General features: G+C 48.0%; 1 protein-coding gene across 1 annotated transcript; it reads right to left on the bottom strand.

Moving 5' to 3' along the window:
* Positions 1-7,828: 7,828 nt before the first annotated feature.
* Positions 7,829-17,018, bottom strand: LOC116981640 (zinc finger protein 239-like). Its single transcript, XM_033034726.1, has 2 exons — positions 16,293-17,018; positions 7,829-8,006 (listed from the first exon to the last, which is right to left on the bottom strand). Exons 1-2 carry the CDS (start codon positions 16,877-16,879, stop codon positions 7,829-7,831), a joined length of 765 nt encoding a protein of 254 aa, XP_032890617.1. The 5' UTR covers positions 16,880-17,018.
* Between the last annotated feature and the right edge of the window lie 6,845 nt (positions 17,019-23,863).

The following is a 23,863-nucleotide window of genomic DNA, read 5'->3' as shown; positions in this document are numbered from 1 at the left end:
GTGGAGCGCAAACAACCGAATATAGATTCCGGGATGTTTTTTTTATTTTTTTTGATGCATTAAGGATGGGATGGAGAGAAAAAAGGAGGGAGGAAGGAAGAGTTGTAGTGAGGGAGAGAATGAGTGCGAGATAAAGTTTAGGAGACTTTGAAAAGTTTTGAAAAACGTTTGAGAAAGTTTTTAGGAGGTTTTGGAGAGATTGAGAGACAGAGAGGGAGAGAGAAGTATTCACCTCTCTCTCCCTCTCTGGTCATCACGGTGGCCCAGCAGTAGAGTTGCCACCTCACGGCGCCAGAGACCCCGGTTCGATCCTGACCACGGGCGCTGTCTGTGCGGAGTTTGCACGTTATCTCCCCGTGACCAGTGTGGGTTTTCACCGGGCGTTCTGGTTTCCTCCCACACTCCAAAGATGTAGGTTAATTGGCTTCTGGTAAATATTGTAAATTGTCCCCGAGTGTGTGTGTGTGTGTAGAATAGTATTAGTGTGCAGGGATCGCGGGTCAGCACGGACTCGGTGGGCCGAAGGGCCTGTTTCCGCGCTGTATCTCCAAACTAAACAAGACTAAACTGGTTGAAGAACATAATTCAAACATCGAGTTGTCCACAAAGTGTAAAAGATGTTTTCATTTTATTTGGAAAGGCCACTAAAGGAAACAGAGAAAAAGAGTTGAGTCTAGGAGCAAAGAGACCCTTCTGAACTTGTACCGGGCCCAGGTGAGACCACTCCTGGAGTATTGTGTGCAGTTTTGTCATGTTGGCCTTCATAACAAGAGTAGTTGAATATAGGAGCAAAGAGGTCCTTCTGCAGTTGTACAGGGCCCTGGTGAGACCACACCTGGAGTATTGTGTACAGTTTTGGCCTGTTGCCCTTCATAAAAAGAGAAGTTGAGTATAGGAGTACATCCTCCCTGCAGGGTGAGACCACACAATACTCCAGGTGTGGTCTCACTAGGGCCCTGTAGAACTGCAGAAGGACCTCTTTGGCTACCGGCTGGAAGGCGCTCCCGTGTGAGCAGCCTGGTGCGGGGCTGAGACGCTGCCTTGTGGGCGGCCCGGTGCGGAGCGGAGACGGTGCTACGGCGGCTGAGGCGGCGTTCTGGCGGCGGCGACCTGGATCCGGGGCTCGGCCGCGGGCCAGTGGAGGACAATGTCGGGAGCTCGCAGGTCACAGGCTGGTGCCTGTTTTCCGGAGCACCCGTTGCAACAGCTGCGGGCAGCTTCGACCACCCCCGGGCCGCCATCGCCCGGTGGGGTAACGCCTCGGCGCAGAGGGAGAAGAGGAGGGAAGAGACAGTAACTCTAAGACTTTTGCCTCCATCACAGTGAGGAGGTGTTTGGTGAACTCACTGTGGTGGATGTTAATTTGTGTTTATTGTGTTTTGTTATTATTACATGTATGGCTGCAGGCAACAGCATTTCGTTCAGACCGAAAGGTCTGAATGACAAATAAAGGATTCAATTCAATTCAATTCAATTCAGCCTGTCTGTCTTTTTTTAAATTTTTGTCTAGTTAAATGTAGTTGTTCGTGTTTTTTATACTGTTGTTTAACTGTGTTTATGTGGGGGGCGGGGGAAGGGGGAAACTTGAAAAAATCTCTTCCCTGCACGGAAGACCCGACCTTTTCCCTGTCGGGTCTCCGTTGTCGTTGAGGCCTAGCACCGTGGAACGGCCTCCAGCGGAACTACCTGTGGGCTCCAGTCGCGGGGCCTGCGGAACTGCGGACTACTAACCATCGTGGGGCTGGCCGGCCTTGGAGAGTGGGGAGCGGAGGTGGCTCGCTGCTGCGGCCCGACCCCGGAGCTCGGAAGCTCCAGCTGCAGCCGCAGGTCCAGTGGACTATGATATCGGGAGCTCGCGGGTCCGGGTGGGAGACCGCGTTTCGGAGCTCCCGCAACGCAACTTCTCCCGACTGTGTCGCGGTGTTGAAACGACCCAGAGCGGGGCCGTATATCGCCCAGCGCAGCTTTAATGGCCACGGGACTCATCATCGCCCGCCAGGGGCTTCAACATCGGGAGAAAAATGGTGCAGGGGAGAGAAAAGAATTTGCTTTCCATCACAGTGAGGAGGAGATTCACTGTGATGGATGTTTGTGTAACTTGAATTGTGTGTGTGTGTCTTGTAGGAATTGTCTCTGTTTGTATGGCTGTGGAAACTAAGTTTCGTTTGAGCCTCACTGAGGTTCAAATGACATGTAATAAATATTCATTCATATTCATTTTAAAAAGTGGGATAACATTAGCTACCCTCTAATCCGCAGGAACTGATCCTGGGTCTATAGAATATTGGAAAATTATCACCAATGCATCCACGATTTCTAGAGCCACTTCCTTAAGTAGCCTGGAATGCAGACCATCAGGCCCTGGGGATATATCAGCCTTCAGTCCCATCAGTCTATCCAACACCATTTACTGCCTAATGTGGATTTCCTTCAGTTCCTCCGTCACCCCAGATCCTCTGGCCACGGCTATATCAGGAAGATTGTTTGTGTCCTCCTTTGTGAAGACGGATCCAAAGTACCTGTTCAACTCATCTGCCATTTCCTTGTTCCCCATAATAAATTCCCCTTCTTCGGTCTTTAAGGGTCCAACTTTGGTCTTAACTAATTTTTTTCACAAGCAGAGTTGAGCAAAGAGGTCCTTCTGCAGTTGTACAGAGCCCTAGTGAGACGACACCTCGTCAAGTCAAGTTTATTTGTCACATACACATACGAGATGTGCAGTGAAATGAAAGTGGCAATGCTTGCGGACTTTTGTGCAAAAGACAAACAACCAAACAAATTATAAACACAATCATAATACACATATTCTTTTACATAATAAATAATGGAAGGAAAAACGTTCAGTAGAGTTAGTCCCTGGTGAGATAAGCGTTTACAGTCCGAATGGCCTCCGGGAAGAAACTGCTTCTCAACCTCTCCGTTCTCACCGCATGGCAACAGACGCGTTTGCAGCTGGAACAGTCCGTTGCAGGGGTGGAAGGGGTCTCCCATGATTTTATTTGCTCTGGAGTTGCACCTCCTGTTCCTGCAGGAAGGCGAGTGAAGTTCTCATAGTGCATTCGGCCGAACGCACTACTATCTGCCGAGCCTTCTTGTCCTTGGCAGAGCAATTCCCAAACCAGATGGTAATATTTCCGGACAAGATGCTTTCCACAGCCGCTGCATAGAAGCACTGGAGCATCCTCGGAGACACTCTGAATTTCCTCAATTGCCTGAGGTGGTAAAGGCGCTGCCTTGCCTTACTCACGAGTGCTGAGGCGTGTGATGCCCATGTCATATCCTCGGAGATGTGGACTCCCAGATATTTAAAACAGTTCACCCTATCCACAGGATCCCCATTTATCCTCAATGGAGTGTACGTCCTCGGATGATGTGCCCTCCTAAAGTCCATGATCAGCTCCTTCATTTTTTTGATGTTCAAGAGGAGGCTGTTATGCTGGCATCAGAGTGCTAGATCAGCCACCTCCTCCCGGTAGGCCTTCTCGTCGTTGTCTGAGATCAGGCCCACCACCACAGTGTCATCAGCAAACTTAATTATTGAGTTGGAGCTGAACCTAGCCACACAGTCATGTGTGTACAGGGAGTACAATAGGGGGCTGAGGACGCAACACCTAGAGTATTATGTGCAGTTTTGGTCTTCAGACTTGAGGAAGGACATTCTTGCTATTGAGGGAGCCCACAAAGAGTTGTGAGTGTGTGGAATTCTCTGCCTCAGAGGGCGGTGGAGGCTGGTTCTCTGGATGCTTTCAAGAAAGAGCTCAATACGGCTCTTAAAGATAGTGGAGTCAGTCTTCCCGCTGACTGGAGATCCCGCAACAAGAAAGCTTTTCACTGTACCTCGCTACACGGGACAATAAACTACACTCAACTCAAATGCTCTATTTTGATTTAGGAAATGTCAACAGAGTGGAACAAACGTACACGTGTGAAGATCCAGTCGTTCGAACTCTAGCGATAAACGTGACTTTAAAACATTGTGGAAAACATTCTCATGTGTCTGTTAATGTAAGTGTTTTCAGAGAGAGAAGGGGAAAGAGGGGGAGAGAGAGAGAGAGGGGGAGTGAGAGAGGGAGTGAGAGAGAGGGGGGGGGGAGAGAGAGACGGGGAGAGTTTGATTTAGTGTTTTGTTTAGTTTATTATAGTTTAGCTGATTTAAATTTAGTTTATAAAGAGAGGGAGAGAGAGAGAGGGGGAGAGAGAGCTACAGAGTGAGGGGGAGAGAGAGAGGGGGAGAGATTGTCAGTTTTTAGTTTAGTTTATTATAGTTTAGCTGACTTAAGTTTTGTTTATAAAGAGAGGGGGAGCGAGGGGGAGGGAGAGAGGGGAGAGAGGGGGAGAGAGAGGGGGAGAGAGAAAGGGGAGAGAGAGAGGGGAGATAGAGAGTGGAGAGAGAGAGGGGAGAGAGGGGGAGAGAGAGGGGGAAGGGAAAGGGGGAGAGAGAAAGGGGGAGAGAGAGAAAGGGGGGGAGAGAGAGGGGAGAGATAGGGAGAGGGGTAGAAAGAGTTTGATTTAGGTTTTTGTTTAGTTTAATATAGTTTAGCTGACTTAAATTTAGTTTATAGAGAGGGAGAGAGAGGGGGAGAAATTTTGACTTCGTTTTTAGTTTAGTTTATTATAAGCTAATATATTTAGCAGACTTATGTTTAGTTTATAAAGGGAGAGAGAGAGGGAGGAGAGAGGGAGAGGGGGGGAAGACGTAGAGAGAGAGGGGAAAGAGAAGAGAGAGGGGGGGAGAGAGAGAGAAAAGGATAGAATGAAGGTGATGAGATTTAAACAACTCCAGGGTGAAATTAAGGAGGGACTAAAGATTGGGCAACAATGGAGGTCGACAACAAAATGGCCGCCGTTAGGTTAATTGTCTCTTTGAATCACTTCCCTCTGGAAGGCGACTCCGGACTGTCATGGCCTCCACAGCCAGACACAAAAATCTGTCGCCTCATTTTGCTCTGGTATTTTATTTAATTCACATGTTTAATCGCTAATGTGTTATTATTAATGTTTAATGTTTTATATGTAATTCCTAACTGTCACTGTATGTCATGTTGTCACTTGCGGGCGGAGCACCAAGTACAATACAATACAATACAATACAATATTTATTGTCATTTGAACCTCAGTGAGGCTCAAACGAAATTCCGTATCCACAGCCATACAAACAGACAATTTCCTACAGACATACACACAATTTAATTCACACAAACATCCATCACAGTGAACCCACTGTGATGGAAGGCAAAGTCTTTTCTCTCCCCTGTTCTCCATTTCTCTCCCGATGTCCAAGCCCCAGGCGGGCGATGCTAAGTCCCACGGCCATTTTAGGCCGTGCCGGGCGATTCACGGCCCCGCTCCCAGTCTAAAAGTCACAATGTTGGAGCCCCCGGTGGGCGCTGTAATGTCCCACGGCCATGAAGCCGTGCTGGGCGATGTACGTCCCCGCTCCAGGTCATTCCAACGGGCTGGAGAAGTCGCATTGCTGGAGCTCCGGGAAGCGGTCTCTCCCCCCGGACCCGTGAGCTCCCGATGTCCCAGTCCACCGGACCTGCGGCTGCGTTGCTGGAGCCTCCGAGCCCCAGGAGGCGAGTTGCAGCAGCGAGTCACAACCGCTCCCCACGCTCCGAGGCTGGACAGCCCCACGATGGTGAGTAGTCCGCAGCTCCGCAGTCTCCCGAGCCCCCGGGTCGTTCAGGCTGGAGGTCGCTCCACGGTACTAGGCCCCAATGACAAAGGAGACCCGACAGGGAAAAGGTCGGGTCTCATGGACAAGGAAGAGATTTTAAACAGTTTCCCTTCCCCTCGCCCCCAACATATACACATTTAAAACCAGTATTTAAAAAAACACCTACACTACATTTAACTAGACAAAAAATTTAAAAAAGACAGACAGGCTGTAGGGGCCACTGCAAAGGGTGAGTGGCGCCGCTAAAGTCAAATTCCTTGTATTACTTGGCCAATAAACTTATTAATTCATTCATCATTTCCGCCTCTGTGCCCTCTTTTCCACTGAATCCCTCCGTCCCTCCCAACGGGGCACTCTCTTGGGGAAGAACCCGGGGTCAGCAGGGCTCCAGCGGTGAGATTAAGGAGGGATGGAAGATTGGCCAACTATGGAGGTTGACAACAAAATAGCCGCCGTCAGGGTAAGTGTCTTCTCCAGCATGTCCGCCTCCGTGCCCCTCCCTTCCTCTCAATCCCTCCCTCCCTCCCAACGGGGTGGTCTCTCGGAGAAGAACCCGGGGTCAGCAGGGCTCCAGGGGTGAGATTAAGTAGGTGACTGCCAATCACCCCACCCCCCCGGACACTTATTATTATTTATTCAAATCATTTGCTATGTCGCTCTTCCAGGGAGATGCTAAATGCATTTCGTTATCTCTGTACTGTACACTGACAATGACAATTAAAATTGAATCTGAATCTGAATCGGTATTGAAGATTGGCCAATTATGGAGGTTGACAACAAAATGGCCGCCGGGGAAAGAGGAGCGAGAGATGGAGAGAGAGGGAGATGGGGAGAGGGAGATGGAGAGAGAGAGCGAGAGGGTGGGAGGAAACAATGGGAGGAGAGGAGGGAGAGGGGTTGGTGAGGAGGCAATAATCCCCAGACACGCACGCATACACCCCCTCTCTCTCTCTCTACCCCTTCTCTCTCTCTCTCCCACGTTCACCGTTTATTCTTCTCTCATTTTCCCAAATAGGCACGTTCCCTCCTTCCCCCTCTCTCTCCCCCCCACCCCCTGCCATTTTAGCTATTGGCAGCCAGCCAGAGAAGTCAATGAGAGTGAAGCCGAGGCGGCCATTTTGGATGCAGGCATTTCCCAGTGGAACTGCAGGCGGCCATCTTGTCTACAGGCAGTCTGCTTTTGCAGTCCATTGGGAGTGAAGCCCCAAGTGGCCATCTTAGCTACTGGCAGTCTTCCATTGAAGTCAATGGGAGTGAAGCTCAGACGGCGGCCATCTTTGGTCAAGGCACTTCCATTGAAGTCGAAAGGACGCAAAGTTCAGGGCAGCCATCTTAGTTACTGGCAGCCTTCCATTGAAGTCAATGGGAGTGTAGCCCTGGACGGCCATCTTGGTTACTGGCAGCCTTCCATTGAAGTCAATGGGAGTGAAGCCCTGGACGGCCATCTTAGCTATTGGCAGCCTTCATTTTTTTTCTCTGTCTCGCTCCCTCTTTCTTTCTCTTTCTCTCTCTCCCCTCCTCTTCTCCTTCCCTTTTCTCTCTCCTTCTCTATCTCTTTTCCCTCAAAGAGTGGGAGAGAGAAAGGGCGAGAGAGAAGGGGGAGGGGGGAGAGGAGAGAGTGTGTGACAAAGAGAGTGTGCATGAAGAGAGAGTGTGTGTGAGAGAGAGAGAGAGTGTGTGTAAGACAGAGAGTGTGAGCATGAGGGAGAGAGAGGGAGTGTGTGAGAGAAAGAGAGTGTGCATGAAGAGAGAGTGTGTGTGAGAGAGAGAGAGAGTGTGTGTAAGACAGAGAGTGTGTGCATGAGGGAGAGAGAGGGAGTGTGTGAGAGAAAGAGAGTGTGCATGAGAGGGAGGGAGTGTGTGCATGAGAGAGAGAGAGGGAGTGTGTGCATGAGAGAGAGAGAGGGAGTGTATGCATGAGCGAGAGAGAGTGTGTATGAGACAAAGAGAGAGTGTGGGCATGAGAGAGAGAGGGAGCGTGCATGTGAGACAAAGAGAGTGTGTGTGTGTGAGAGTTGGATATCAATAAATATACTGTGAATTTACAAGAAATCTTTTAGTCTGGGCTCATGTTTTAATGTCTGGTTTAGTTTGGAGATACAGCGCGCTGTGATTGGATGTTGATCTGGAGGCGAGACGGATTGTGATTGGTCAGATTCCCTGATAGGTCAGAGGCGCACTTCCGCTGCGAGTCGGGGGAGGGACTTCTGGTGATTTCCGGGGCCAGGATTGGTCCGGCCACTTGTCAGTCAGCGACACGTCAGCGATTGGTCCAGACAAAGCCTGCGTCACATCACAATGGCCGCTCTCACTCACACGCACACACAGACTGCGTTTCCACTTTGAAGGAAATTACCAGAAATTCGGCAAATTCTGGTTGTCCGGGTAATTTTAGGGCAATTAAATAATTTCGGGGAGATTTCCCAGCCCGGATGCTGGGTAAGCTTTCTCCAACAGTACACGCGTTGATACGGGGCCCACTGCACACGCACGGGGAGACGCAAATAGACAATAGGTGCAGGAGGAGGCCATTTGGCCCTTCCAGCCAGCACCGCCATTCAATGTGATCATGGCTGATCATCCGCAAAGGGATCCAATCCGGCCCGCGGGATGATTTGGGAATTATAAGTAAGTATATTTACGACCATCCGCGCCTGCGCTGTTGGGGGAGGCCCGTCAGCCGCATCACAATTCAAAATGGCACCGGTGACACGGAAAGGACGCTGTTTCCCCGTGCATGTGCAGTGGGCCCGGTATCCACGCATGTGCAGTGGGCTCTGTATCCACGCGTGTGCAATGGGCCCGGTATCCACGCGTGTGCAGTGGGCCCGGTATCGACGCGTGTGCAGTGGGCTCTGTATCCACGCGTGTGCAGTGGGCCCAGTATCCACACGTGTGCAGTGGGCCCGGTATCCACGCGTGTGCAGTGGGCCCGGTATCCACGCGTGTGCAGTGGGCCCGGTATCCACGCATGTGCAGTGGGCTCTGTATCCACGCGTGTGCAGTGGGCCCGGTATCCACGCGTGTGCAGTGGGCCCGGTATCCACGCCTGTGCAGTGGGCCCGGTATCGACGCCTGTGCAGTGGGCCCGGTATCCATGCGTGTGCAGTGGGCCCGGTATCCACGCGTGTGCAGTGGGCCCGGTATCCACGCGTGTGCAGTGGGCCCTGTATCGACGCGTGTGCAGTGGGCCCGGTATCCGCGCGTGTGCAGCTGGGGAAACCCTATCTGGCCTGGAAATACCATCAAATTCCCGGACATTTGGGATTCTAGTTTAGGACAAAGATCCTATAGTGAGCAAGATAGATCACTCGATTAAAAATACGTAGTACGTTCATGGCAAGGCAAGGCAAGGCAAGGCAACTTTATTTATATAGCACATTTCATACACGAGGCAGACTCAAAGTGCTTCACATAAAAACATGTCATACAATAAAATGAAATAATAAAATGAAATAAAATAGAAGAACTGAAAGAAATGAAAAGCAAAAATTAAAAATGCATTATAAAAAGTGCAAAAGTTAAAAGTGCAATGTAGTTAAGATTTAGCTGAAAGCTAAAGTAAACATAAAAGTTTTTTAAGTTACTTTAAGTTACAGAGATAGGTTGAATAAGTTAGGTCTTTATTCTCTGGAGCGCAGAAGGTTAAGGGGGGACTTGATAGAGGTCTTTAAAATGATGAGAGGGATAGACAGAGTTGATGTGATCAAGCTTTTCCCTTTGAGAATAGGGAAGATTCAAACAAGAGGACATGACTTCAGAATTAAGGGACAGAAGTTTAGGGGTAACATGAGGGGGAACTTCTTTACTCAGAGAGTGGTAGCGGTGTGGAATGAGCTTCCAGTGGAAGTGGTGGCGGCAGGTTCGTTGGTATCATTTAAGAATAAATTGGATAGGCATATGGATGAGAAGGGAATGGAGGGTTATGGTATGAGTGCAGGCAGGTGGGACTAAGGGGAAAAAATTGTTCGGCGCGGACTTGTAGGGCCGAGATGGCCTGTTTCCGTGCTGTAATTGTTATATGGTTATATGGTTATATGGTTTTCAGTCTTGTTTTAAAAGTGGTCAAAGTTGAGGCAAGTCTTAAATCTTCAGGAAGTTTATTCCAGCTATTTGTTGCATAGTAACTAAATCCTGCTTTCCCATGTTTTGTATTTACTCTGGGAATCACTAACAGATTGGTTTCAGAAGATCTTAGCGGTCGAGAAGGCTTATATAGTGGACGCATATCAGTGATATACTTTGGTCCTAAACCATGTAGTGATTTATAGGTGAGCAGCAGGATTTTAAAATCAATTCTCTGACATACAGGGACAGATTCATTCATGGGCAGATTCATGGGTAATTTAAGGCCCCATTTCCGTAACCGGCTTCCGTCTCCGCACCAAAGATCCCATAGGATGAAAGTGTGGAGACGGAAGCCGGTTATGGAAACATCCTCGTAAAAATAAAAGTTATTTGGTAAAAATCTTCTCCTCATTTTCAGAATTTTATTTATTAACACAAACTGTTCCCCCGGAACGTTGATTACACTGCGAGTCGGGTCGGGTCAGGTCCGGTTACAGAAATGGATGAAAAAAAGTCCCACGTTCCGTTCCATTGTGTACTACACGTCAGCCCATTGCATTTAGCAGGAGTGATCTATCTTGCTCCGCAATAGGATCTTTGCGGGAAATACCATAAAATTCCCGGAAATTTGGGATTCTAGTTTAGGAATTTTATTTTGAGCTCACAGGAGCGCTCACTCACTATAGCCCTAATAAATGGATCTTTTCACCACTCACTGCTTCTCACAATGTATGTTATGGGAACCAGAATATCATATATGTAGTTATGGGAACCAGAATATCATACCACATCTTTCGTACAGCTCTCTCTAACATGATGTCCCAACTAACTCGTGTACTCAATGGTCTGACTGTTGATGAAGGCAGGCAAACTTGACAAACTGCTGCTGCTGCTGCTGCTTCTTCATCACCCTGCTGTCTGTTATCACTTTCAGAGAATTATACACTCATACTATTTTCTTCCCTCCTCCTCTCTCTCTCTCTCTCTCTCAGTAAGTTTGTAGACAGCAGCAGCAGCAGCAGCAGCAGCAGCAGCAAAATTGGTGATGTACAGGACTTTAAAAGCAAGCAACTGACTTACTCTGAAATTGCAGCAGGGTCTAGATCAACTCGAAATGTGGGCCAAGGAATAATGACAGATTGAATTTAACTTGGCCAAGTGCAAAGTGAGATGTTAAATCCGTGCAGCGGCAGCGGGACTTACACTGTATATGGCAGCAGAGCCCCAGAGAATGTTGTAGGAGGATACAGAGACTGCCGAATAGTACAGTAGGTAGTGAAGAAAGCGAATGGCATGTTGCCCTTTATAACAAGAGGAATCGAATATAGGCGCAAAGAGGTCCTTCTGCAGTTGTGCAGCGCCCTAGTGATACAATACTTGGGAGTATTGTGTGCAGTTTTGGTCCCCTAATTTGAGGAAGGACATTCTTGCTATTGAGGGAGCCCAGCATTGGTTCACCAGGTTAATTCCCGGGATGGCGGGACTGTCATATGCTGAGAGAATGGAGCGACTGGGCTTGTACACTCTGGAGTTTAGAAAGATGAGAGGGGATCTGATTGAAACATATAAGATTGTTAAGGGCTTGGACACGATAGAGGCAGAAAACATGTTCCCGATGTTGGGGGAGTGCAGAACCAGGGGCCACAGTTTAAGAATAATGGGTAAGCCATTTAGAACGGAGACGAGGAAACACATTTTTTCATAGAGAGTTGTGAGTCTGTGGAATTCTCTGGATGCTTTCAAGAGAGAGCTAGATAGGGCTCTTAAAAATATCAGAGTCAGGGGGGATATGGGGAGAAGGCAGGAACGGGGTACTGATTGGGGATGATCAGCCATGATCACATTGAATTGTAGACAGCACCCGGGTGGATAAAGGGGAACCGGTGGATGTGGTATACTTGGACTTCCAAAAGGCTTTTGACAAGGTGCCACATAAGAGACTATTGCTAAAAATAAAAAATTATGGGATTGGGGGTAATATATTAGCATGGGTAGAGGATTGGCTAACAAATAGGAAGCAGAGAGTGGGGATAAATGGTTCATACTCGGGATGGCAACCGGTAACTAGCGGGGTTCCGCAAGGGTCGGTGCTGGGACCCCAGTTGTTCACAATTTATATAAATGATTTGGAGGAGGGAACCAAGTGTAATATATCAAAATTTGCGGACGATACAAAAATGGGAGGAAAAGTAGGGGATGAGGAGGATAGGAAGAGTCTGCAAAAGGATATAGATAAGCTAGGTGAGTGGGCAACAACTTGGCAGATGAAATTTAATACTAATAAATGTGAAGTCATTCACTTTGGGAAAAAAAATGATAGGGCAAGTTATTTTCTAAATGAGGAGGAGCTGCGTTGTAATGCAACGCAAAGGGATCTAGGGGTATTAGTACATGAATCACTAAAAGTTAGTATGCAGGTGCAGCAAGCAATCAGGAAGGCCAATGGAGTTTTGGCCTTTATTGCTAGGGGGATTGAGTATAAAAACACGGAGGTCTTGCTGCAGCTGTACACAGTATTAGTGAGACCACATTTGGAATACTGTGTACAGTTCTGGGGTCCATACTTAAGAAAGGATGTACTAGCCCTGGAGGCAGTGCAGCGAAGGTTTACAAGATTAATTCCTGCAATGAGGGGATTGACATATGAGGAAAGGTTAAGTAGGCTGGAACTCTACTCTTTGGAGTTTAGAAGAATGAGAGGCGATCTCATTGAAACATATAAGATCGTGAGGGGCCTTGATCGGGTGGATGCACCGAGGATGTTCCCAATGATCGGGGAAACTAGAACTAGGGGACATAGTTGCAGAATAAGGGGGGGCTCTTTTAAAACTGAGATGAGGAAGAACTTCTTCACCCAGAGGGTGGTTAATTTATGGAATTCACTGCCCCAGGGAGCAGTGGAAGCAGAAACGTTAAATATATTTAAGTCTAAAATAGATGTTTTTTTAGCTGCCAAGGGGATAAGGGGCTACGGGGAGAGGGCAGGGATATGGACCTAGGTATGGTTAGTATAGTAAGACCTGAGTGATCTCCTGGACAAGTGTCGATCGCCTGGATTGGGGTCGGAGAGGAATTTCCCGGATTTTTTTCCCGAATTGGACCTGGGTTTTTATCCGTTTTTTTGCCTCCCCCAGGAGATCACGAGGTTCTTGGGGTGGAGAGGGGTGATAGCGGTATAAAGGGGAGGGTAGTGTCTTGTGTTCTGTGTCTTGTGTCTACTGTTTGTGGGTAAGTGTGTCTGTTTAGTGTTCAGCCATGAGCGAATGGCGGTGCGGGCTCGACGGACCTGGTGGTCTACTCTCGCACCTACTTTCTATGTTTCTATGTTTCTATGAATGGCGGTGCTGGCTGGAAGGGCCGAATGACCTATTCCTGTACCTATTGTCTATTGTCTATTGCATGATTCTGTGAAAGCGATAACACAGATAGACAGACAGGGTGATAAAGAAGCAGTTTGTCAACAAAAGGATTTATGCAAATCTAAAGAAGTTGGGGGTTTATCATTACCTAACTTTATGTATTACTACTGGGAAGTGCATATTAAGAACATAATGTACTGGCTGGATAGTTCCACTCAGCAGTTGGAGTGGATAAGAATGGAGAAAGAGGAGTGCTATCCGCACGATATAGGAACGATCCTGCTCTCACCGATAGAATTGAATAGTATAATATATAAGAAGAACCCAATTATTCACAATATAATAAGAATTTGGAAACAAATAAAAGTATCATTGAAATTAAATAATTTATCAGTACTAACCCCACTATTGAACAATCCCGCATTCAAACCTTCTCTCATCGACAACACATATCAACAATGGGATAGACTGGGGATTAGGAAAGTAGGGGATATGTATGAATTGGGTAAACTGTTATCATTTCAACAATTAAAATTTAAATTTAAATTGAAGGATAATCAATATTTTAAATATATACAGGTATGTGACTTTATGAAGAAATATACACATAGATTTCAAACTATATTTTTAGACCCTTTAGAGGGTTATTAGAGACCCTTTTAAGGCTGATTCACAAAAATTAATATCATACTTTTATAATATATTATATAGAGAATCACCCTCAACAGAAGCACTAAGGGAAGATTGGGAACATGAGCTAATGATAAAGATCTCGAAGGATAGATGGGAAAAGTATTTGATGAATACACATAACTGTTCTATTAATGCAAGACATAATTTAATTCAATTCAAATTATTACATAGACTATATTATTCAAAAACGAGGTTGAATAAATTTTATCCAAACGTCTCTCCCAGATGCGATAAATGTTTGTTTCAAAACGCTAATATAACACATTCATTTGTAGGATGTACAAAGTTGAATAAATTTTGGAGTGATATATTTGATATATTTACAAAGCTCTTCAAGTCAAGAATAGAACCCAAAATGGAATGGATTATATTTGGAATAATAGGAGAAGATACCAATTTAAATAAAGACCAAAATATTTTTTTAAATTATAGGTTAATAATTGGAAAGAAATTGATACTTAAATTTTGGAAAAATACAACCATACCAACTGTTAAAATGTGGATTAGGAATATGATGGACATAGCACGCCTTGAAGAAATGAGACTCCGACTAATAGATAAATATGACCAATTCTTAATAGTTGGTCTCCTTTCATTAACTTTTTGGAATCATGAGATGCAGCGGTACCATAAGGATTGCTGATTTCAGTTCATGACGTGGATAGATCTACACCTCCGAATAAAGATTTGAAAAATTCTCTTTTAAGGGGCCTTCTCTTCTATTTCTACTTTCCACTTTTTCTTTTTTCTTTTTTTCTTTTTTTTATATACACACTTCACGTTTTTCTACTCTCTACCATCTATTTTGCCACTTTTTCCCCTTTCTATTGTTTTCTTTTCCTTGTCTTACTTACTTCCTTCTCATAACATAAAACTAGAGGTTCTACATAGAATGGATTACGGTATGACATAGTTGGCACCTAAAATTAGGCTCCACTGTACTGTTTTGTACTGTATTAACTTCTAATAAAATAAACAAATAAATAAAAATAAAAACAATCCACTGGGACACGCAGCATTTGCGCTCCCAGGGAGGAAGGACAGGCACCTCCTCCACAGTGTCTTGTGCACTGCCCTCTGCTCCCTCATTACTGGAGGCTAGCATTGGTGACCAGGGCTGGGCTGGTCTGGAACAAGGGCAGGCGGACGAATTCGGGAGTATGCCAGGGGTGCAGGAACAGGAAGAGCTGTTGGGTGTGGTGGACCGCTTTGTAGCAACCCCACGGGCTGGAGCACCGCTGGAACCAAGAATGGCGGCCAGCATCAACCATCTATCCAATAAACCATTACTGGAAAAGGTGCTCGCTGAGGTGCTGGAACAACACACAGCACCAGAAAACTGTGAGGCCCTCAAAGTAAAAAGTGTCAACAGCCAAATCTGGGGGCATGTGGGGTCACACATCCGGTCCCAAGAACTCAAGCTACAGCGGATCCTAAGGCTCCTGACGTCGGCCATCACAGCCTTTGCTCGTTCCGTGGAGACCACGGAGATGGATACCTGCCAGCAGGATGTGCTGGCATTAATGTGTACCACACAATTTGAGATCAATAATCTCCGGAGGGAAATCATAAGACCTGCCCTCAATCCCAAATTTGCTGGCTTGTGTAAAGCCCCAGCTGCGGAGACGGATGCGCTGCTATTTGGGAAAGATCTCAATAAAAAACTGAAGGAGATGGAGGAAGCATCAAAAACCTTTGGCCTAATGAGGGCAGGCCCCGGGACGAGCAAACCAAGACCACCGATACCCAAGCGGCAGCACCCCATGGCATCCACCAGTCGACGTCCGCAATATGGGACTGGTGAACGCTTGGGGTCCGCACATTATCCCCAAAGATCTTTTTTAGATCAGGGCCCGCAGCGGACCCCCTGGAAAATGCGCCTCCCCCCAACATCGCCAGCACGTCAGAACAGAACCTTCAGGAAAATGAAGAAACAGAATCGCCAATAACCATGGAGGTAGGTGGGTCTGGTTCCTACCAGCATATAGAGAATAAGGGTGCTTTACTAACAGGGGGGAGATTACACTTGTTTAAAGAAGCATGGGGTATGGTCACGAGTGACAAGTATATACTCAACAGCATTAGTGGATATAAAATTCAGTTTATATCAGAAAAAACGCCGCCAGTTCAACATTGGCCCCAAAGGGTATTTTCTCCCTCCGTCAAAGAGCAACGGGAGGGACAAGCTGAACTGAAAAAGACCAAACATGAACCCTTGGAATTTGTATCCAATATATTCACCAAAACCAAAAAAGATGGTGGTTGTCGCATCATCATTGACTTAACATCACTAAACAAGTTTGTTAAGTATATACATTTCAAAATGGAAACATTTGTCACTGCTAGGCAACTGATTTCCAAAGGATACTGCATGGAAAGCATTCATCTCAAAGATGCTTACTATCTAATACCCATACACAAGGATCATAGCAGATACCTAAAATTTATCTGGATGGGGCAGCTGTGGCAGTACAAAGCATTGCCTAATGGGCAGCTTGGAGGACTGGGTGAAGCCCTCGTCGCACTGGGCGCATGTGTAGGGTCTCTCACCAGTGTGGGTGCGCTGGTGCTCCAGCAGTCTGTTGTAGCGGGTAAAGTCCTTGCTGCTCTGGGTGCAGGTGTAGGGACGCTTGCCGGTGTGCACCCACTGGTGGGACAGCAGGTGGTCGGAGCAGGTGAAGCCCTTGCCGCACTGGGCGCAGGTGTAGAGACGCTCGCCGGTGTGGGTGTATTGGTGCACCAGCAGGTGATTGGACAGAGTGAAGCCTTTGCCGCAGTCGCTGCAGGTGTAGGGCCACTCCCCGGTGTGCAGGCGCCTGTGCCTCTTCAGGTCCGTGGACGACTTGAAGCCTTTGCCACATTTGGAGCAGGTGAAGTGCTGTTCACTGCTGTGCACCCGCAGGTGGATCCTCAGGTGATTCGCCATCTTGAAGCTCTGGCTGCAGTCGGAGCAGTCGAAGGGGCGTTCTCCCGTGTGCACCAGCCGATGGGTCTCCAGCTCGCTGGGGCGCCGCCAGGCCTTGCCACACACGTCGCAATCATAACGCTGCTCCTTGTTGTGCCCCGTCATGTGGTCCTCCATTGATGCTCAGCCCCTCGAAGCACAGACTGCACACCGAGCAGATGGGGGGGGGGGGTGGGGCGAGGGGGCTCACCGGCACCCTGGCTGCCGTCAATGGCCACTCGCGTCCTCGTCTCTCCGTCCACAACAACAGCTCCTAAACCCTGCAGGAGGGTCAACAAGCTGGCAAACAGGACATTACTAGCACATATTAGGTGAGTTTATGGCGGAGGAAACCAGTATATAATTCTGCGCGGCCCAGTGGTGCAGCAGTACCATTGCTGCCTCACTGCCAGAGACCTGGGTTCGATCCTGACTACGGGTGCTGTCTGTGTGGAGTTAATACGTTCTCCCCTTGACCGGCGTGGGATTTTACTCTGGGTGCTCCGGGTTCCTCCAATATTTCAAAGACGTTCAGGGTCGTAAATTAATCAGCCTCCGCAAAATAGTTAAATTGTCCCTAATGTGCGTAGGATAGTGCTAGTGTACGGGGTGATCGCTGGTCCCGCGGACTCAGCGGGCAGAAAGACCTGTTTCCGCGCTGCATCTCTAAATTAAATTAAACCAAAGAAGGGTCTCGACCCAAAATGTCACCCATTCATTCTCTCCACATATGCTTTCTGACCTGCTGAATTACTCCATCACTTTGTGTCTATCTTCTCCACAGATGCTGCCTGACCCGCTGAGTCACTCTCTCTGTCTTTCTCCCTCTCTCCCTCTCTCTGTCTCCCTCTCTCTCTGTCTCTCTCGCTCTGTCTCTCCCTCAGTCTCTCTCTCTCCCTCTCTCTGTCTCTCTTCTGTCTCTCTCTCTCTCTCCCTCTCTCTCTCTTGCCCTCTCTCTCTCTCTCTCACTCTCTCTCTCTCTCTCTCTCTCTCTCTCTCTCTCTCTCTCTCTCTCTCTCTCTCTCTCTGTCTCTGTCTCTGTCTGTCTCTGTCTCTGTCTCTCTCTCTCTCTGTCTCTGTCTCTGTCTCTGTCTCTGTCTCTGTCTCTGTTTCTGTCTCTGTCTGTCTGTCTGTCTGTCTGTCTGTCTGTCTGTCTGTCTGTCTGTCTGTCTCTCTCTCTCTCTCTCTCTCTCTCTCTCTCTCTCTCTCTCTCTCTCTCTCTATCTCTCACTGTCTCTCTCTGTGTCTCTCTGTCTGTCTCTGTCTCCCTCTCTCTCTGTCTCTCTCACTCTGCAGTTTTGGTCTCTAAACTTGAGGAAGGACATTCTTGCTATTGAGGGAGTGCAGCGTAGGTTCGCGAGGTTAATTCCCTGGGTGGCGGGACTGTCATATGTTGATAGAATGGAGCGGCTGGGCTTGTATACTCTGGAATTTAGAAGGATGAGAGGGCATCTTACTGAAACATACAATATTATTAACGGTTTGGACACGCTTGAGGCAGCAAACATCTTCCCGATGTTGGGGAAGTCCAGACCAGGGGGCATAGTTTAAGAATAAGGTGTAAGCCATTTAGAACGGAGATGAGGAAACACTTTTTCACACAGAGAGTTGTGAGTGTGTGGAATTATCTGCCTCAGAGGGCGGAAGTGGCCGGTTCTCTGGATGCTTTCAAGAGAGATTTAGATAGAGCTCTTCAGGATAGCAGAGTTAAGGGATATGAAGAGAATGCAGGAACGGGCACTGAGTGTGGATGATCAGCCATGATCACGTTGAATGACGGTGCTGGCTCATAGGGCCGAATGGCCTACTCCTCCACCTATTGTCTATTGTCTATAGCCTCAGAATTAAAGGACGTTCTTTAAGGAAAGAGATGAGGTGGAATTTCTTTAGTCAGATTGTGGTGAATCAGGTATTTATGAGAAGAAGATTGCCACAGAAGGCTGGCGGAGGCCAAGTCAGTGGATATTTTTAAGGTGAAGATAGATTCTTGATTAGTACGGGGGTCATGGGTTATGGGGAGAAGGCAGGAGAATTGGGTTAGCAGGGAGAGAGATCAGCCACGATTGAATGGTGGAGTAGCATGATGAGCCTATTTTTATTCCGATCACTTATGACATATATAAGAATATAAATATCAGTTATTATAGAAGAGAATATAGCATACTAGACCAAGTGCAGACCCGTTGGGTCTGTTTCCCTAACGGCGTTTGCGGGGGGGGGGCTGCGGCATCACTCACATTAACCACCCCCAAACACACAGGTGGGGGGAGGGGAGGTGAGAAGAGGGTAGGGAGGGGAGAGGAGGAGGAGGAGGAAACGGGACAGATTTGGGAGGGAAAGGAGAGCGGGGTAGGAGGTGAGAGAGGGGGATGGGGAGCGTGGGGGAGTGGGGGGGTGGGGAGGGAGGGGAGGAAGGAGGGAGGGGGAGAGGGGTGGGGGGAGAGAGGGGAAGGAGTGGGGAGAGTGGAGGGGGAAGGGGGGAGAGAAGAGGAAGAGTGGGAAGGGAGGAGTAGAGGGGTAGGGGGAGTGATGGAAGAGGGACAGAGGAGTAGGGGGAAGGGGGCGGGGGGAGAGAGGGAAGGGGGGTGGGGGAGAGAGGGAAGGGGGGTGGGGGAGGGATGAGAGGGAGAGGGGGTGAGGAGTGGGGAGGGAGGGATGGATAGCGGGAGTGGTGGAAGAGGGACGGGGAGTGGTGGAAGAGGAACAGAGGGGAAGGAGTGGGGGAGAGAGGGAAAGGGAGGGGAAGAGAGAGGGGTGGGGGAGGAAGAGGGGTGGGGTAAGGGGAGAGAAGTGGAAGAGTGGGGAGGGAGGGGTAGGGGGAGTGGTGGAAGAGGGACAGAGCGGTATGGGGGAAGGGGGCGGGGGGAGAGGGAAGGGGGTGGGGTAGAGAGGGAAGGGGGGTAGGGGAGAGAGGGATGGGTGGGAGAGGGAGAGGGGTGATGAGACGGAAACAAAGAAATTAAGTGCAGGAGTAGGCCATTCGGCCCTACGAGCCTGCACCACCATTCAATATGATCATGGCTGATCATCCAACTCAGTATCCTGTACCTGCCTTCTCTCCATACCCCATGATCCCTTTAGCCATAAGGGCCAGATCTAACTCCCTCTTAAATATAGCCAATGAACTGGCCTCAACTACCTTCTGTGCCAGTGAATTCCAGAGATTCACCACTCTCTGTGTGAAGAATGTTTTTCTCATCTCGGTCCTAAAAGATTTACCCCTTATCCTTAAACTGTGGCCCCTTGTTCTGGACTTCCCCAACATCTGGAACAATCTTCCTGCATCTAGCCTGTCCAACCCCTTAAGAATTTTGTAAGTTTCTATAAGATCCCCCCCCAATCTTCTAAAATCTAGCGAGTACAAGCCGAGTCTATCCAGTCTTTCTTCATATGAAAGTCCTGACATCCCAGGAATCAGTCTGGTGAACCTTCTCTGTACTCCCTCTATGGCAAGAATGTCTTTCCTCAGATTAGGAGACCAAAACTGTACGCAATACTCCAGGTGAGGTCTCACCAAGACCCGGTACAACTGCAGTAGAACCTCCCTGCTCCTATACTCAAATCCTTTTTCTATGAATGCTAACATACCATTCGCTTTCTTCACTGCCTGCTGCACCTGCATCTGCCTCTCTCCGTCCCTCTCTCCATCTCTCTCTCTCACTCTCTGGAACAGAGGATTTGGGTGAACATAGACCCATTCCTGCCAACCGTGGGCCTAATTGCAGATAGATACATAACGTACTCAACACATAGGACAGGAAATGGAAATGATCTGCAAATAGAAACGCCATTGGCCAGGACAGATATTTATAAGGACTCGTTCTTTGTAAGAACCGCAATGGAATGGAATAAACTGGACAACAATATTGTCTAAATGAGATTCACCACTCTCTGTGTGAAGAATGTTTTTCTCATCTCGGTCCTAAAAGATTTACCCCTTATCCTTAAACTGTGGCCCCTTGTTCTGGACTTCCCCAACATCTGGAACAATCTTCCTGCATCTAGCCTGTCCAACCCCTTAAGAATTTTGTAAGTTTCTATAAGATCCCCCCCCAATCTTCTAAAATCTAGCGAGTACAAGCCGAGTCTATCCAGTCTTTCTTCATATGAAAGTCCTGACATCCCAGGAATCAGTCTGGTGAACCTTCTCTGTACTCCCTCTATGGCAACAATGTCTTTGAGCATTGGGCATTGTGACATCACACGAGGAAACGTTCACCAGGTGCTGGTGCTCCTGCAAAGGCATATGTAAATGAATCCATTCCGATTGGACATCTGTGAGCATCGGGCATTGTGACATCACGCGATGGAACGTTCACCAGGGGCTGGGGCTGGGGCTGGGGCTGCTTCTATGGGTGAGAAGCCAGTTTATTTTTGAAATATTGGGGGTGGGGGGAGGGGGGGGGAGAAGGATTTGATTAAAAATGTGTACAACCGGTCAGTTGAGGATGCTATCAACTTAGCTCTTCACTACTCCCTACATCATCTGGAATCACCGAACACTTATGCACGCATCCTGTTTATAGACTTTAGCTCGGCCTTTAACACTATACACCCAATTTTACTTCGGAGTCACGTGAGTGACTATGTGAAGAACCCGCTCAGTGCGTAGGCGCGACATTACGCCAGCAGTGCAACAGCGGCGGCAGCTGTAGTCAGGCTCTCCAGCTGCACTTTAAAACGGACCATCAGGTAAGTATACGGTGCGTGTGGAATAACGGAGGAGAGTTGGAGTTGTGTTTGCCTTTCAGAATGTCGACACAACACAGAAAACTCTCAAAGAGAACTGCCCCCGCTTCAACTCCACCAGAGGAGCGTTCCATTCCAGCGAGGCAGCAACTGGCGGCAGCGTCGCTCTCAGAGCGTTTCGCTATCCCCGAGACCGAGCCAAGCCCAGTCTCGCCAAAGCCTGCACGGCGGACTGGGAAAGCGGCCAGGAAGTCCAACCGGCCGGTCATCTCCGATTCGTCGGAGGGGGACATGTCTCCACCAAAGCGGAGGAGAGACAGCCACCTGAGCTGCATTCAGCAGCTCCTGGAGCAGATGCTCCACCGGGACACGCAGCAAGAGCACTCCCAGGGAGGAAGGACAGGTACCTCCTCCACAGTGTCTTGTGCACTGCCCTCTGCTCCCTCATTACTGGAGGCTAGCATTGGTGACCAGGGCTGGGCTGGTCTGGAACAGGGGCAGGCGGACGAATTCGGGAGTATGCCAGGGGTGCAGGAACAGGAAGAGCTGTTGGGTGTGGTGGACCGCTTTGTAGCAACCCCACGGGCTGGAGCACCGCTGGAACCAAGAATGGCGGCCAGCATCAACCATCTATCCAATAAACCATTACTGGAAAAGATGCTCGCTGAGGTGCTGGAACAACACACAGCACCAGAAAACTGTGAGGCCCTCAAAGTAAAAAGTGTCAACAGCCAAATCTGGGGGCATGTGGGGTCACACATCCGGTCCCAAGAACTCAAGCTACAGCGGATCCTAAGGCTCCTGACGTCGGCCATCACAGCCTTTGCTCGTTCCGTGGAGACCACGGAGATGGATACCTGCCAGCAGGATGTGCTGGCATTAATGTGTACCACACAATTTGAGATCAACAATCTCCGGAGGGAAATCATAAGACCTGCCCTCAATCCCAAATTTGCTGGCTTGTGTAAAGCCCCAGCTGCGGAGACGGAAGCGCTGCTATTTGGGAAAGATCTCAATTAAAAACTGAAGGAGATGGAGGAAGCATCAAAAACCTTCGGCCTAATGAGGGCAGGCCCCGGGACGAGCAAACCAAGACCTCCGATACCCAAGCGGCAGCACCCCATGGCATCCACCAGTCAACGTCCGCAATATGGGACTGGTGAACGCTTGGGGTCCGCACATTATCCCCAAAGATCTTTTTTAGATCAGGGCCCGCAGCAGACCCCCTGGAAAATGCGCCACCCCCCAACATCGCCAGCACGTCAGAACAGAACCTTCAGGAAAATTAAGAAACAGAATCGCCAATAACCATGGAGGTAGGTGGGTCTGGTTCCTACCAGCATATAGAGAATAAGGGTGCTTTACTAACAGGGGGGAGATTACACTTGTTTAAAGAAGCATGGGGTATGGTCACGAGTGACAAGTATATACTCAACAGCATTAGTGGATGTAAAATTCAGTTTATATCAGAAAAAACGCCGCCAGTTCAACATTGGCCCCAAAGGGTATTTTCTCCCTCCGTCAAAGAGCAACGGGAGGGAAAAGCTGAACTGAAAAAGACCAAACATGAACCCTTGGAAGTTGTATCCAATATATTCACCAAAACCAAAAAAGATGGTGGATGTCGCATCATCATTGACTTAACATCACTAAACAAGTTTGTTAAGTATATACATTTCAAAATGGAAACATTTGTCACTGCTAGACAACTGATTTCCAAAGGATGCTACATGGCAAGCATTGATCTCAAAGATGCTTACTATCTAATACCCATACACAAGGATCATAGCAGATACCTAAAATTTATCTGGATGGGGCAGCTGTGGCAGTACAAAGCATTGCCTAATGAACTCACTTCAGCCCCAAGATTATTCACAAAAATATTGAAGCCAGCCATGGCAATACTAAGGAAACAAAAACATATTGTCATGGCATATTTGGATGATATCCTCATAGTGGGGAAAACAATGGAACTGGCTGTGGCAGCAGTCTCAGCTACAAAACAGCACCTTGAAACTCTGGGGTTCGTCCTGCATCCAGATAAATCTAAGTTAAATCCATCCACTATCATGGACTACCTGAGTTTCACAATTAACTCAGTCCATATGATTGTTACCCTGCCAAGGGAGAAAATGATTGGATTAGCACAATCATGCAATAATTTAATGGTCAACAAAAGACCAACTATTCGACAAGTAGCAACAGTGATTGGTAAAATGGTAGCAGCATTTCTGGCTACACAATTTGGACCTTTGCACTATCAAAATTTACAAAGAGCAAAGGTACAGGCACTAAAACGACATAGAGATCGCTATGATCGTGTCATGATATTACCCACGGAAGCAATATCAGAGCTACAGTGGTGGACACAAAATGTTTGGCATAGTTTTAGTCCTATTATCATCACTAACCCTACTTTAGTTCTTCAGACAG

The sequence above is a fragment of the Amblyraja radiata genome, chromosome 15, assembly GCF_010909765.2.
Source record: "Amblyraja radiata isolate CabotCenter1 chromosome 15, sAmbRad1.1.pri, whole genome shotgun sequence".
NCBI classification, from domain to species: Eukaryota; Metazoa; Chordata; class Chondrichthyes; order Rajiformes; family Rajidae; genus Amblyraja; species Amblyraja radiata.
The sequence above is the reverse complement of the archived record's forward strand: the minus strand, read 5'-3'. Positions and strand labels throughout refer to the sequence as shown.